This window comes from Zootoca vivipara, chromosome 14, assembly GCF_963506605.1.
Source record: "Zootoca vivipara chromosome 14, rZooViv1.1, whole genome shotgun sequence".
NCBI classification, from domain to species: Eukaryota; Metazoa; Chordata; class Lepidosauria; order Squamata; family Lacertidae; genus Zootoca; species Zootoca vivipara.
In genome coordinates, this window is record NC_083289.1 from 28,584,420 (window position 1) to 28,600,833 (window position 16,414).

The 16,414-nt window shown below is 52.1% G+C and overlaps 1 protein-coding gene across 1 annotated transcript; it reads right to left on the reverse strand.

The window, feature by feature from the left end:
* Positions 1–5,618: 5,618 nt before the first annotated feature.
* On the reverse strand, positions 5,619–15,997 carry LOC118093042 (interleukin-4 receptor subunit alpha). The gene is made up of 7 exons (XM_060282843.1): positions 15,304–15,997; positions 12,847–12,991; positions 11,987–12,147; positions 10,731–10,885; positions 9,472–9,622; positions 8,039–8,138; positions 5,619–7,673 (listed from the first exon to the last, which is right to left on the reverse strand). The coding sequence occupies exons 1-7, from the start codon at positions 15,884–15,886 to the stop codon at positions 6,593–6,595; spliced, it is 2,376 nt and encodes a 791-aa protein (XP_060138826.1). The 5' UTR covers positions 15,887–15,997; the 3' UTR covers positions 5,619–6,592.
* Between the last annotated feature and the right edge of the window lie 417 nt (positions 15,998–16,414).

Below are 16,414 nucleotides of genomic sequence, written 5' to 3' on the forward strand. Positions count from 1 at the left end.
TGATATTGTTCCCTCCAAAATGTATCCCTTCCTAGCTAGTCCCCTGTCCCTATAAATGTAGCTTTCCTCTCCTCAGTCTTCAGTCTTGTTCACTGTAATAAAGAGCTGTTACTAGAGAACTGTCTCCAGCATGTTTTGTCAAGAGAGCTGAAATCACAAACCCCACGTCACAACAACTGGCGACGAGGATGGGATCCGGAATGCTGAGGAGCGGTTAAACACAACCCTGCCTCAGAGTCCGGATTGCAGCTGAGAACAAGACTCACTGGCCAGCTGAGAAGACGACCCTGCCCGCTAGGACAATGGAGAGTCCAAGGGTATTGGAGCCCTTCCAGCCATCAGAGCCCCACACCTGGGAAGACTACGTCGAACGCTTCGAGTTCTTCGCAGTGGCTCAAGGGATCACCGATGCCAGCAAAAGAAGGGCCACATTCCTGAGCTACTGTGGGCCCGAGACCTTCAAGCTAGCCAAGGCATTACTTGCTCCAGCGAAGCTGAGTGAGACATCTCTCCAAGATATTCTTGCCTGCCTAACAAGCCACTTGGCGCCTACTGAGACCAAGATGGCCCGGCGGATGGAGTTCCATAAGAGGCAGCAGCATGCTGGGGAGTCTGTATCCGCATTTCTGGCTGAACTCCGGAAGCTCGCTCAGCACTGCGGCTTCCAAAATCTGGAAGAGACTCTCCTGGATCGGTTTATTGGTGGTCTGAGCAGCAAGAAAGCCAGAAGACGCATCGTGGCTAAAGAAGAGGTTACCCTTGCTTCAGCCTTGAAGGAGGCCACCGCCACAGAGAATTATGAAAGAGAGGAGCTTGATGCCAGTCGCAAGGCCACTAAGCCACAGATAGAAGTTGCGCATGCCATGGACGAGCTAGAGGCTACTCCGAGCCAGAGCCCAGTCCGTGGGGTCGAGTTGGTGCGTCAGGCCTGCACAGTGCACAAAGATCACCGAGGCAGTTGCCCAGGTTGTGGCGGAAACCATGGGCGGAAGAGTTGTCGTTTCAGGGATGCTATGTGCCGGATGTGCGGGAAGACAGGTCACATCGCCAGGGTCTGTAGATCGGCGGCGTCAGGAGCAACAGGAGCACCTAGACTGGAGCATCGCAGACCGCCCACAGCAACTCATTTTCGAAAGGACTGCCACTACATAACGGAGATCAACGGGAGGGCCGTGCAGTTTCCAGCGCAAGGCAAGGCACACGTCAAGGTGAAGATTGAGGGTCAGCAGTGCGACATGGAGGTGGACTCTGGATCTGCATTCACCATCGTGTCGGACCAGACCGCGAAGACATTCTTCCCCAGGGGTAAGTTGCCCCCTCTGGAGCCCTTCCCGGCAACCTTGCAGTCGTACTCAGCAGGCCGCATCCATGTTATGGGAATGTGTGCTGTGAGAGTACAGTTCCGGGACAAACAGGCTGTACTCAAACTGGTGATTGCGAAGGGCAGTCGCCCCAGTCTCCTGGGCACTGACTGGTTCCCCGCCCTGGGACTGAGTATCTCAGGGCTTAATTCAATCCAAACCTGCCCTGAGATGAGCGAGGCATTATGCAAGGAATTTGCTGGTCTCTTTAATGGAAAACTGGGTTGTTATAAAGGGCCCCCAGTTGACTTCGAGTTGGACCCCGGGGTGGCCCCAATCCGACTCAAACCAAGGCGAGTGCCATTTGCACTGCAACCCAAGATCGAGGCAGAGCTGGATAAATTGGTCAAGCAGGGAGTTCTCTCACCCGTGGACTCTGCTAAGTGGGAGACTCCAATCGTCACGCCCCTTAAAGCAAATGGGGAAGTCAGGATATGTGCAGATTACAAATGTACTATCAATAAGGCACTCAGGGGAAACTCATACCCCATTCCAGTCGTATCACATCTGTTGGCTAAACTGGCTGGGGGCAAGGTGTTCGCCAAAATTGACCTGGCACAAGCTTACCAACAGCTGCCAGTAATCCCACAATCAGCGGAAGCACAGACTATTGTCACACATAAAGGGGCGTTCAGAGTTAACAGATTACAGTTCGGAGTTTGTGTGGCCCCAGGGATTTTTCAAGGGCTCATGGAACGCCTGTTAAGGGGTCTGCCGGGGGTCTTGCCATTTTTTGATGACGTTTTGATTGCTGGAAAAGACCCACAGGAACTGGTTGCGCGTGTCCGTGCAGTGTTGCTCAAGTTCAAGGAGGTGGGGTTGCAACTGAAAAAAGAAAAATGCAGTTTTGGGGTGCCAACTGTGGATTTCTTGGGGTTCAAATTTGATGCATCAGGCATCCACCCCACAGATGCTAAGATTAAGGCCATCATCGAGGCACCACGACCACAGAACAAGACGGAGTTGCAGTCATTCCTGGGACTTATTAACTTTTATCATTTATTCTTACCCCAGAAAGCTTCGGTAGCTGAACCATTACATAGACTTTTGCAGAAAAAGAATGTGTGGCGATGGGGGCGGGAGCAGCAGAAGGCTTTTGACTCCTTGCGAGAAATGCTGAGTAGCAGGAGCGTCCTTGCTCATTATGATGAGTCGAAGCCGCTGGTCTTGGCATGTGATGCCTCTCAATACGGCCTGGGGGCTGTGCTGAGTCATAGGGAACCGGATGGGTCGGAAAAGCCCATCTCTTTCTATTCCCGTACGTTGTCACCCACGGAGCGCAACTATGCTCAAATTGATAAAGAGGCACTAGCAATTGTGTCAGGAATCAAAAGGTTCTATGATTATTTGTACGGTCGCCATTTCTCCATTGAAACGGACCACAAACCACTGTTAGGGTTGTTCAACCCAAACAAACAAACACCACAAATTCTCTCCCCCAGAATGTTGCGTTGGTCAATATTCCTGAATGGGTTCCAGTACACCTTGACCCATGTGCCGGGGAAACAGTTGTGCCACGCTGATGCACTGAGTCGATTGCCCCTTCCTGGCGGGAGCAATGAGGATCCTGCTCCGGCGGAGCACATTATGATGCTAGAAACACTTCCGGGGGCTCCTGTAACAGCTACTGATATAGCTGAGAAAACGAGGAAAGATGCTGTTCTCTCCCGTGTGCTCACTTGGGTGGGGAGGGGGTGGCCAGGTGGTCCGCATGAAGAAAAATTCAGGCCTTATGCGACAAGGCAGCACGAATTGTCCATGCATAAGGGTTGTCTCCTATGGAGAGATAGGGTGATCATCCCAGCACCACTGAGAAACAGGGTTCTTGAGACGCTTCACATGGGACACCCGGGAATGGTCAGGATGAAGTCGCTAGCCCGATGTTATGTGTGGTGGCCTGGAATGGACCAGAACATAGAACAATGGGTACGAACATGCAAGGCATGCCAAGAGGTGCGGCCAGAAGTGGCCAGAGCACCAGTCCACTGGTGGGAGCAGTCCAGGACTCCCTGGAGCCGGCTGCACATAGATTTTGCTGGGCCATTCCAAGGGAAGGTCTTTTTGGTTATCGTTGATGCATATTCCAAATGGTTAGAAGTGGCGATGGTCCCTAGCATGGCATCAGCTGCCGTAATCAAGGTGTTGAGGCAGCTGTTTGCAACCCATGGGTTACCTGAGACCATTGTATCAGATAATGGGGCAGCTTTTGTATCCCAAGAATTCAGGGCATTCTTGGCTGATAACTTTATAAGAGGGGTCACATCCGCGCCCTTTCACCCATCCTCCAATGGGCAGGCTGAGCGCATGGTAAGAACAGCCAAAGAATCCATTGCGCGCTTAATGGAGGGTAACTGGTCAGCTCGCATTGCGCGAATGTTATTTTTGCAGCATGCGACGCCGTGTACTGCGACGGGCAAGTCGCCAGCCGAGCTGCTCTTAGGTAGAAGACTGGTAACGGTGCTGGATTATGTCCACCCAGATAAAATGCCAAACCGTAATTCAAGAGCAACCCCCCAGGCTGAGACTGACACAACAAGGTATCTCGCCCCTGAAGATCTGGTCTGGGTGAGGAACTATTCACGAGGTCCGCGGTGGGTGGCCGGTGTGATCACCCGGGCTAGTGGACCTGTGTCCTATTATGTGACCTTGGAAAATGGGCAAGTTTGGAAGAGACATATAGATCAGCTGAGGCGCCGGGCGCTCAGCAGGGAGGAGTCAGATAATTCATCCCTGGCTAATGACGCACAGCTGCGAGACCAGAGTGAAGATGGCCCAGAGGTGCAGTCACCAGGGGCTTCCGCAAATGAACCAGGGCCTGCTAGTCCTCAGGATGACGAGGTACAGGTAGGGGACCCTGAGATGTCTGGGACTCCATCTGTTCCTGACGAAACCCCTATAGCAGCCCCTCCACCACAGGTAACACCCAATCCAGAACCTGCAACACCTGTTGTCAGGAGATCAAGTAGAAGTTGTAGGACCCCACAGTACCTGAGGGATTATGTCTGCTGTGCTCACTAGGGGGGGAGGGGTGTTGTGTATTGAGTCAAAGGATTTTATCTCTGTATTATTATTGTCTGTATTTGCATTAGGATAAAGTAACTGCCTTTTGGTTCCAGAGGGTACAGCTACTATTGGTTCATTTAAGCTGCTGTATTTGGATCCTCTGTCTTATTGGTTTCCTCCAAAAGGCAGCACTGTGATTGCTTGATATTGTTCCCTCCAAAATGTATCCCTTCCTAGCTAGTCCCCTGTCCCTATAAATGTAGCTTTCCTCTCCTCAGTCTTCAGTCTTGTTCACTGTAATAAAGAGCTGTTACTAGAGAACTGTCTCCAGCATGTTTTGTCAAGAGAGCTGAAATCACAAACCCCACGTCACAACACTGGGCAAGGGCCCTTTCTCATTCTAGGGCTTAGCCAGGGACAAGAGTGGGTGCTGCCGCTGCCGCTGGGTGCAACAGACTGGTGTGGGTTTAAGGTCCTATGCGGCATGATGGATGGTGAGCTGGGAGCCAGCAGGCTCTGAGGTCCGTGGAGGACTGCTGCCACCTTGTGTCCAAGAGTCACTGCAAGGCCATCTGGGAGCTCTTTGAGAAGCATTTAAGATAAGGGGGTCAGCTGAGGAAGACAGACTCCGCCTCCATGTAGGTGTAGTATGGCAGGGACCCCAAATCACTCAGACCCCCAGCAATGGAGGAGCAAAAATTTCGTATTGTACAGTTCAAGCCACACCTCTTAATCGGCAGGTAACTAATCTTTTGCTTCAATCTGCAGAGGGCCCAATCCGCACGCAGCCTCCTGTGCCCATCAAATCCTGGCTGCACCCTGTGGCTCAGCGTAAGCCAGCAGCAAGAGCCTGAGAGCTGGCAGGAATCTGCACTCAATACATTTAAAAGCTTATGCAGATTTATGCAAATGTGCTTCAACATTCAGGTTCTGTACTGTACTTGAATGTTTCTAGCCACTTCCTTTCTTATGAAGCTTCCATTCACCTGGGTAGCTTCTCATCTTCTCAGAAGCCATTCATTCTACAGGTACCTGTGAGATGCAGGTGAACCATGATGGCAGAATGGTCCATCTGGGCTGCCCACAGCCACACAGCCATCTCTTTGCCAGCTGGGAGCAGCAGCCTCAGCCTCTATTGGGGGTGGTGTCCATAGCAGGTCCTTCCCCATGCAAACTCCAAGCTTCTCTCCCCCTTTTGGAAATGCTGTCCTGCCTATGTCACACCTTGAGTGGAATAAGTGCAATAAAGCTGGATCATATGGATAAAAAACTTTAATGCTAGAATGGTATTGTCTCAGTCACTTGGCGATACTTCCTGACATCCCCATCACCAAAAGCGGTCCCGGAGCATCCCTTTATTCAGCCTGCTACCCCTCCTCTTCTCTGATCTCTGGCAGAGGGCACAGGAAGTCATACCACCACGCAGAGACCTTGTTGCTTGCTATGGCTCTATGAAGCTAGACCTCCTTATCTGTATAGAAGCAGCAACAAAAGAAAGTCAAGCAGACAGTTCTCTGAAAAAGCAAAGCAGTGCCTGAGCAAAAGCTGGCCACTTGCTAGATTCAGAGCCTGTCAGCAGGCAGAGCTGAAACACTTGACAGGCAGGTGTGGATTACATTGCAGGTGACTGTCCAGTAACTTGAGTCCAAGAACAGCTGGTGCTCCAGCCCCCAGGCCAATCTGGGTCAAGAGAGGCCCCATTCATGTAAGAAGTGCCAAAAGCGGCCTCTTGGGTCCATCAACTTGTCCTCAGAGTTTCCACACAGACACCGGCCTATAATCAGGAAGGTGTCTCTCCTTGCTGGCCTTTGGCTTAGTCCTCTGTTGATAGTAAGGGCCCTTCCCTACCTGGCTTAAAGGGGATGGTGAACACCTTTTGTCCCTCCTTGAATTCCCTCTCCCATGCAGCATCCTCCTTCGACTGCTGTCCCATAGCTCCTCCTCCCTAAACCCCCAGATCCTCTATGCCAGGCATCCCCAAACTGTGGCCCTCCAGATGTTTTGGCCTACAACTTCCATGATCCCTATCTAACAGGACCAGTGGTCGGGGAAGATGGGAATTGTAGTCTAAAACATCTGGAGGGGAGGGCCGAAGTTTGGGGGTGCCTGCTCTATGCAGTTGGTCTGCTTTCCTATTTGCAACATAGTGGATCTCTGGATTTAGGGAGGATTACACCTGGAGGAGGTCACTGCCTGGTTGAGGCGGAATTAAGGAGGTACAAGGGGCCTCAGGGGTATGAAAGGCCTTTGTCCCTGGCCACGTCTTCCCTAAAGCATCCATTGGAAGCCACCTGTTGCATGTCCAGGTCTGCCCCGCAGGGTGCACTTGGCCAGGCCGGGTCTCTTACCTCCTGAGCCCCCCAACCAGGGTGAAAGAGGACCCTGCTCACCCCAGTGGCTGCTGCAGGGCTGTTCTGGACAATGCTGAGCAAGGGTTTGTAGGGGGACTGCCTGTCTAGGCGGCTGCCAGCGCTGCCACTCTTGCCCTGGGGGGCTGTGCCTCCTTGGAGAGCTGAGCTGAAGGAGCGGTAGCCAGCCAGGAGGGAGGCCACTGGACCGGGGCCAGACTTTCCTGGCCCATGCTGGGAGGGGCTGCCTGGCCTCACCTCTCGCTCTGCAGCTGCCATACAGGAGGAAAAGCAAAGTGAGTCTGAGCCTTCTGGGAAGATACCCTGGAAAGCAGGGTGCAGGTTGCTGGTCACAGGTGCAAGGCAAGGCCCTGCGTCATGGCTGAATGGCTGGATTTGGTCCCTGAAAGGAGAAAACTCCTGCTCCTCCTCCTCACAGACCTGGCTGAAGGCGGCCATGGGCTCCGCCACCAGGCTGCTGAAACACTTGTAGCCCGAGGGCTGGGGGGTGGCTGTGCTGAGGGGCAGTTCCAGGGCAGCACTGCTTGGCTGGGAGGAAGCCACCGTCTCTGTGCTGGTGTTGTGATAGACAGGTTCAGAAGAGGTCTCCAAAACACCCCTGTGCTTGTCCAGCGGTGCATCTTGAGAAAAGGAAAACACACTCTGCATGTGCCCCAGAGCCTGGTCCTTGAGAAGGGGGTGCTCGTCCAGGATACCGGTGCCTCCACTGCTCAAGTCCCCACTGAGAAGGTCTCTGAAGAGCTTGGCCACGGCGTCTTCATGAGGGACCTGGCAGTCTTCCTCTTTCCGAGTTTCTGACTTGGCAGATGCAATGCAGCTGTGAATATGCACAGGGTGCTCAAGGCCCACGTTTCCAAATGGTGCCACCGCTGCTGTCACACCAGCGGCTACTTTGCTCTTGGCGGGGTTTGGGATCTGGTCCCACCATCCCTTCTTCACCCTGCAAAGCAAGAAAGCGCCACTCGTCAGTCCTTCTCGGCCCTCAGAAAGGGAGAGGCAGGGCTCTGCAAGGGCTGCCTCCCCTCCCAACATCAGGAAGCAATCTTCCCCCTTTCAAGGTAACTAGCAACCAAATGCATGTGAGAGAGCTGAGGAAGATTGTTTGGCTGGAAGGAGGATGAGGAGAAGACTCAGAAGGGACATGGCCGCTTTCCTCCTCCTTTCCTGTCAGGGTTGCAGGAAAATGCCTCTGCCACCAAGGCCTGCAACCTTCAAGCAGAAGTGACCATGGACAGTATGTATTTGTTTTGCTGTGGGCAAAGGGCAGCCCTGGAGAAAACTATTTGCAAAGCACCCAAGACGTACCTGGTGACGCAGAAGAAGCTGAAGGTAGCCAGGGCCATGATGAACACACACAGCAACGGGATGAAAATCCAGAGGAAAGAGCCAGAGCTTGGCTCAATGTCTGGAAGGCAAGCAGCATTTTGGTTATCTGGGCGGACAATTCACCCTGATACCAGCGGGAGGCAGAGGGTGGCTGGGTGGCTAGCTAGCTGGCAGACAGGCACCCACCCACCCACCCACCTGGAAAGGGGGCACAAGATCAGGCTAAACGGCCAGAAGCCTCAGTTGACAAAGGAGCCCAACTCACACAGCTGGAAAGAATTTCAGGGGATTTGCAGTATTTCTCCTTAGGGTTTTTATTTGCCTATTACCTTGTAGGGATGTGGTGAAGTACATTTGTTGGTTTTAGATGGGCACCAACAGGCACATTTAATGCCCCATGTGTTTGGTTTCTCCTGCACATGCTAATCTAACATTTAACCCCCCTCCTACAAATTCAAGCTGGTTTCCCTTCAGCCAGACTTACCTTGGGATGGGGAAAGAGGTCCTTGGGTCACCCAGCACCACCAAGGTAAGGGGCAGACAGGATTTGTACTGCTTATTATTCATGTAGCACCATCACCGTACACAAAGCGAAAGAAGCAAGAAGGTAGGTCTCTGTCCCAGGTAGTCTATCATTTCACCTTTGACCAAGGAAAAGACAACAGGCAAGGAGAAGAAAAGAGAGGAGAGCAGAGGAGGGGGAGGAAGTACAAATACAGCTACAAGCAGTATACCGTGAAGTTATATGCAGAGAAAAACCAGCAGATCCTGAGCTTGATGCAGGAAGAGGGAGCATTGGTGGTAGCGGGGCCTGATGTGCTGTGGCACCACACTGAACCTGCTAACTTCACCCAGGGGTCTGCAGCACAGCTGCTTTTAGCAAGCCTACCCAGGGCAAGCAATCAATGTCACTGTGGAATCTAGAAGGTCTTTCCAGTTATTTGTCTCTAGCCAGCCAAATTGCGACTGCCCCCTCCCTCTCTACCTATGTTGTGCCACTGATCGCTTAGTGCATTTTCATGCAAAGCATTGTGCCACCTTCTACTAAAACAAGTCTTCCAAATGATTAGTAGCATGTGCCTTAGTCTTCAGAAAGAGGTACTTGTCTACAGAAGAAAATTGTGATGAAATAAGTGAGAGGCCTGCATATTAATTTGATGTCTAGCTGACTGGAAATGCACGACCTCAGCAATGTGAGAGAAATGCTGTCACTCACTCAAAGGGGCCGGATGGTGCCCAAACATTCCTGCGGGTGGGGTGAGAGAATTTCACAAATCCAGAAGGTTTACAGAATCCAGAAAAGAGAGAGCCCACAATGTGGAGCCCAGAAGACGCAGGGATGCCAACTGAGATGCCAACAGATTGTTAATAATAAACAGGTGCCTTGCGCATCCCCCGCCTTAAGCACTTACCATTTTTCCATGTGTACTCAGCACTCCAATCACTCCAGGTGTCCCCGAACAAAGCAATTCTCTGCCGCACTTTTGCAACATAGGTGGCTCCTGGCATGAGGTTATCGTCGAAGATTTTATGATGAAAACCTTGCGTAATGTGTTCGTGTATCTTTGGGGGGGGGAGACAGAAGCAAACAGGTTTACATTATGTGGCCCTTCCCACACGTGCACAGGAAAACACTGGGGGGGGGTGTTATTCTGGTGAGCTGAATTCTTCCCTTTCCCAACTTTCTATGGAGGAAGATCATTTTGGGATGCGGTAGAAAAGCTTTTGGACTCTTATGTGATAATGGGCAAGGGAATAAATTTCAGAGAACTGTTTCAAGACAAGCTGCAATGGAAGCTCTGTAGATGAAATCAAAGGGCTCGAGACCAAATGGCGGAAGGATCTCTTTCCCTCCCTCCTGAGTCTGGCAATTGCCCACCTGAGGGGTGGGCGGACAGCCACAGCCAGGGGCCCAGGGCTGGGCTCATTCCTCCATCCAGGCAAGCAAGCAAGAGATGCAATTCAGCCCAGCCAAAGCACTAGGAGTGTGTGGAACAGGACTGAGGTGGGGGAGGCCTGGCCTGGCCAGAGTCCCAGGGGCCAAGTGAGAGAGGCCTGGAGGGCTGCACCTGCCTCCCTTCCTTCGTAAGCCCTCCGGCAGTCCGGAGCTGTCCCTGCCGGCTCTGCCGGGAGGGGTGGGGAGGAGAGCTGAGCTCCTTCCCATCCTTGGTTCCTGAGCGTCCAGGGCTTGAGGCTGCCCGACGCCCGCCCTTCCTTGTTGCGGCCAGGGCACAGCAGGTGATCCCTCCCGGAGGTGAGTTCCCGTCCCTGCACTCTGACTCGGAGCCGGGAGCTGCGCAGGCTGGAGGGAAAGGGGAGGTGCCGCAGAAATTTTTGCACCACAGTGCTGGATACCCTTAAGACGGCCCTGGCAGGAAGATGCCATGTCAACTGGCATGGGGCAGGGGCATTCTGAGTCTTTCAGGGGTCCCAACACCTCAACCTCTGCTCAGGACATAGAAGGTCTCTGCCACAGTGTATGTGATTGTTTTAGTATTTTTTTTAATTTTAGAATTAATGGCATTTTTAAACATGGAAGAGCTTGCCACCTTGGGTTCCCTTTGGGAGGAAGGGTTGGATATAAATGTAATTAATTAATTAACAACAATAAATTTGCAGCACTATTCCTGGTGGTCATACAGAGAGGAGCATGCTGGGAAGGTGTGCCTACCTTTTCCGTCTGGTTTATAGGCCAATAGGCAACTTCATAGACTGTTTCTGGATTTTCATGAAGAAGGTTCCCTTCTTTATAGTCATCTGCCCAGGTGAAGATGTACGAGTCATCCGTCCTCTTAACAGTCAGGTTGACAAGCGGTCGGGGTTTTACTGCGTTTGGGAAGAAATCAACAAAGAGAAAGATGTGGGGAGGCAAAAGAGGTTGGGGAGAGTGGCTGCTCCCCACACAGAGGATCCAATATGGGCCTCTGGTTTGGAAGGTGGGGAAGGTCAAAGCATCAGGTCCTTCTCCCTGGAAGGACAGACACACACTGCCCCCTCCTTCTCTTAATTCCTTCTCTCTGCTGCTTCACACCATACAGTCTCATGGCAATGTTGTGTCACACAGGATGTTTTCAGTGCTAGAAACCGATATATAAGCTAGGTGCCAAATGGCTCCTTAAACCAGGGTTACAGTCACGAAAACAGAATGTCTAGTTGGCATTTGGGTGCCAAGCAGCTTGGTCCCTAAAATTTGTTCTGATCATGCAGATAAAATATGACAGATACAGTTCTAAAGGGTGTGCTGTTAAGTGTGTAAAAACAGGCAAGATCCAAGGCTCCCCAGGCATGCACCTCCAGATGGGGGAGACGACAGGCGCCATCCTGGCTCCTGGGCATAGTCACTTGGTCACAAGTGGCCAATAGCCAAGGGCAAAATGCACCTGGTGCCTGGCAAATTTCGAATGCTTGATGTTTAGTTCTTATGTTACTGTGTAGGAAAGCACCCTGTGGCTTTGATGTGGCTATAGAGAAACAGACGGCCAGCAGGTGTGGGCAAGTAGCAGGCTGTGTCCATTCCAGGTGACCCCCAACATGCATACAGAGGCAAGCCCCTCAGTCCATTGGGGTTTTCCACAGTTACCACATATTGTCCTGCTTTCTTAAATTCTGAGTCCTCTCCTAAGTTCTTCAACCAGTTCCCAGGAGTGGCTTTTGCTCTTCTAGGCAGCCATTTTTTCTCTCTCCATCAACCACTCTAACTTCTTCCAAACTGGAGTATCCTGCCACCATTCAAGGTGGTGACTTTGCCTAATGGACTAAGCTGGATGCAGGAGGGGCTAAGGAAGGTCTCTGAGCATTGATTGGTGCTAATCATGAAGACAAAGCCTCCCTTCCCACCCCACTTGTATGCTGCTCCTCTTGTCTTGTTCTTCAGAGCAGCCCCCAGGAATGCGCAAGGAGGGTCTGCCAGACCAAAGGATCCCTTACCAATGTCATCAGGGTCCACACTCTTCTTCCAGATCTCCTTCTCGGCCTCCAGGGAGAAATGATACTTGTAGGTCCGCAGTACCTCAGACCGAATGCTGCAAGTACACTTGGGGGTCACATCCAGGCCTCTCTTGTTCTTAGGAGAACAAACCCACGATGGCCTGGAACAATGGTAAGACTTAAAAGGTGTTTTCAAAGTAGACGACGCTCAATTCATTTCTACCACAGCCTTGGTTTGGGAAAGCTCAGCCCAGGTGAGAGAGGGGTGTTGCAATGCTTCCAGCTGCACCAGGCTGAGGCTTCCCCTGACCCCCTGGAAAGGTTGCAAGCGTGCAAAAGGGGATAAATCTGTGCACCTTGAAAGCTCTCCAACAACAAATGATCCAATGAAAAGTATAATGAGAAACCTTTTGGATCCTGAATTTCTTATTCTCGGTTTGGAAAACTCACAGTGACTGCAACTCAACTCCGAAAGACATTTTGTAAAGAACCCTCATCCACTTTCTGGAAAAGGTTTGGGCTGGCTACTCCTCCCAGGGTGTCTCAGAGAAGGCAAAGCCACCACAGATGCATTATTCTGCAGCCCTGATATCAGGAGCCACCAGGGCTGGCAGTCCACGCCCTCAGGCTACAGTCCCCAGGATGGCGAGGCCTTTATATTTAGCTGCCATATCTCAAGGGTCTCCTTCTCTGTAAGAGAAGCACTGTGGCACAAGTTATGCTGGGCGAGGCTCAACCACGTTAATGTCACTTCTTTTAATTTCTCTCACTTTTTATATTATTATTACCTTACCCTGGTAAGCTTTCAGGAGGAAAGAGGAGATCTGGGGACAGTCCTCACGTTTCACAGCATGACCTACCCTGGGCCATAAAGTGCATGAGTCGTTGCAACACGCAGGAGGAACTCCTTGGGGCAGTCGGTGGAGGCGTCCACTTCCCAGTGACAAACCACTTCGGATTCATAGTCTGTGAGGCAACTTGGCTGGATGTCCTTTGAAGACACGTCTAGGAAGAAACAGAAGAGTTTGCTTGAGTGCCAGACTGACACCAACTGTTGTGCAGTTTTCAGAGGAAGGGGGTGTAGGAATGTTTTCCTGAACGAAACTTACTTATTCAGAGGAAGAGTCCAGCACAGGCCTATCCAGAAGGGGCCTCTGCAAAGCCCCACTCCAGCTCTCCAAGGTGCCATTGTGTGTAAGTCTGGAAAAGCCTTAGAAAAAGACCTTCCAAGCCTTAAATTCTCCTTGCTGACTGCTGCTTCTTTTTCCTCCTCCAAGTGCTTTGGGTTGCTCACCTCACCGTTTATAATGCTCTCCTAAGAACATGAAACTAGCCCTGCCGCTGGATCAGGCCAAAGGGGCCCGTCTAGTCGAGCATCCTGTTCTCTCAATGAATGATCAGGTGCCCCAGTGGGAAGCCTGCAAGTGGGATTCAAGCGCAAGAGACTCCCCACCTCCTGTGGTTTCCTGCAACTGAGATTTGGAAGCGTTTCCATTTCTGTTCTGAATCTTCCAACATTAAGCATCACTAGGCATCCTTGACTTTTAGCATTATGAGAGAAAAGAAAACTTCCATATCCACTTTCACTATACCCTGCATAATTTTATTTAATTTTCTATCCTGTCACCTCTTTCTCTCCTCCTTATCTGCTGCTGCGTACCTGTCTAAAATTTCTAGCAGGGTTGGTCTACTTTTCCACCACCCAACCACTCCTCTGCTTCTCACAGTGCAATCTTGGGCATGTCTACTCAGAAACAATTCCCACCGAGTTCTGTAGCAACTTGAAGACTGAAAGGTCTATTATTTCAAAGCCAACTGCTGCCCTTCGGGGAGTCTCTTTAGGCCAACAAGAAACTATTTCTTCTTCCTGCAATAGACTAAGTGGCTCCCTCTGCCGGAACTTGCTGCGACATGCTCAGGCAGGATTGCAGCTTGCGAGATGGCATCTTTGCCTCAGTCTGCTTCCTTGCACCGCTTCTCCTGCTCCTGGCGCTCCAACAGCAACATGCCCCCATTGACCTCTCTGCTCCAGGCTGAGCTAGGACATCTCCAGTTCAGCTTGCACAATCCTCCAGATGTTTATTTTCTTATCAAACACGGACAGAGCAGCTTCACCTCCGGTTTCAGTTCCTCAAAAACAGCAGAGGGACCAAACTTCCCTTTTCATCTTCAGCAGAAAAGCCACAAAGAAATGAAGCAGACTAGATGCTCCCCAGGAGGTGAGGGGAGATGGGTGGCATCCGTCCCCCAAGGGAGAGGGAGCCCCTCCCTGCCAACCCAACCACTCTCCTACACTGACTCGGGAAACTCTCTCTCGCTCCCCATCCCGTGAAATCTCAGGGCAGACCAAGTCGACTCTCTCAACATGGAAGCAGCCATGAGGAAGGACCACTCTGCCTCCTGTCCTCATAGCGGCCGGCCAACAAGGTGGCTGAAAGAGAAGATGCTCGCAAACAGGAGCAACTCCCCCCACTGCTGTTTCCAGTAAGTGACATTACTCAGAGGTATTTACTGCCTCTGACACTGGAGGGAAAACAATCATTGTTGCTAGTAGCCCTTGGGAGACCTCTCCTCCACCGAGTCCACCTCTACTGTGGATTTGTCTCATCCTGTCTAAGTTGCCCAAGTGAGAAGCCATCACTGCCTCTTGTGGAAGTGAGTCTTATAATGTTTTAAATATGTGGGGAAGACCTTGTTTTTGTCTTCCGACATCCTTGGACGTCCCCAATAAGTTCGCTGAGAGAGTTTGCTGACCCCTGGTGTAGATAATATGGGCTGACCCCCGAGTTGCACCCCCCCCCCCGCCTGCGGCTGGACACTTACTGATGATGACAGGAGGAACCTAGCCTGTTTATGGAGACAGGAGGATAAATGGGGTATGTGTAGTGGGTGCCTGGCTTATTGTAGAGATTCAAAAGCTGCAACGACCATCCTAAGGGTATGGTAGTAAAACACAGGGGAACCCAGCCAGACCCAGCAAAACGTCTTAAACACTTCCTCACCAACCCACAATACCAGGAATTGGAACCAGAAATGGTCTTAATCCCCCCCCAAAAGAGAATATTGTACAGTATTCAACTTGGCACGCCTGCTTCGTGGAAACCTGACCCAAGCAAGCAACCCGCCCAAACCTTGAAAAGCTTCCAGGCGGCTGAACCTCGGCAGGAGGGTCCCCGCCGCCCCTGCTGCCCTTCGGGGAGTCTCTGGGTACGCAACAGCTACGGCCGGGGGAGCCTCACTCTCTGCTCGGCTGGCCGCGCCCGGACTCTCCCTGTTGCTGCCGCCGAGGGAAGCGGCTTTCCTCCGCGGAGACTTACTGTGCCAAAGCGAGCAGACGAGGAAGACAGAGAGGAGGAGGCAGGGCTTCCTCCGGGGGCCCCCGAAGCCCGTCCCGCCGTCGGCCATCCGGAGAGTCGGGAACAAAGTGCGCCGGGCCCTGCCGGGAAGTGGCACCGTCGAGCGGCCCGCTTCCCTCCTTCTGCCAGTGCCAGCCCGGCCGCCAGGCGCGGAGCCAAGCAAAGCGGAGCTCAGGAGACACCCGTCCGCCAGCCCCGCTTGGCTTGGCCTGGCTGCCCGGAGTCCAAGAGCCCCTGCCGCTGCTGCCTGCTTGGGCGACGGGCTACTCCGCTTGGTGGGTGGGGAGGAAGAAAGGGCAAATTCGGCCAGCGCCCGCCTCGTCCCGCCTCCCCCGGGGTTCCAGCCAGCGCTCCTGCCGGAAGCGAAAGGGAATCCCGGAGGGGAGAGGGCATGGGAGGGGAGGGCAAGAGACCCGGACGGCGACGGGGAGCCCTTCGCGACTCGCCTGCTCCAGCCCCCCTGGGCCACGCACCCTCCGCTGCCACGGCTGCTGTCCGGGAAGCGCTGGGTTGCGCCCTGGTCCTCCTCCTGTTTAAATAACATTTAAACAGTAACCTTATATGCAGACATTTAGTATTTTTTCTGTTATTAGCAGCCCAATTTACAATAGCCCGATATTGGAAACAATCTATAGAACTCCCCACAGAGATCTGGTTAAATAGTATCTGGAGTGTGGCTCCATTGGAAGGCCTTACTCACCACAAAAGTGTAATTAAAGGCACTTCAAGGATAGACACTTTTGGCCAGGGGTCAGCAACCTTTTTCAGCCGTGGGCTGGTCCACTGTCCCTCAGACCATGTGGTGGGCCAGACTATTTTTTTGGGGGGGGGATGAACGTATTCCTATGCCCCACAAATAACCCAGAGATGTATTTTAAATAAAAGCACACTTTCTACTCATGTAAAAACACCAGGCAGGCCCCACAAATAACCCAGAGATGCATTTTAAATAATAAATAACCCAGAGATGCATTTTACTCATGTAAAAGCACACTGATTCCTGGACTGTCCATAGGCCGGATTGAAAAGGCGATTGGGCCCCATCTGGCCCATGGGCCTTAGGTTGCCTACC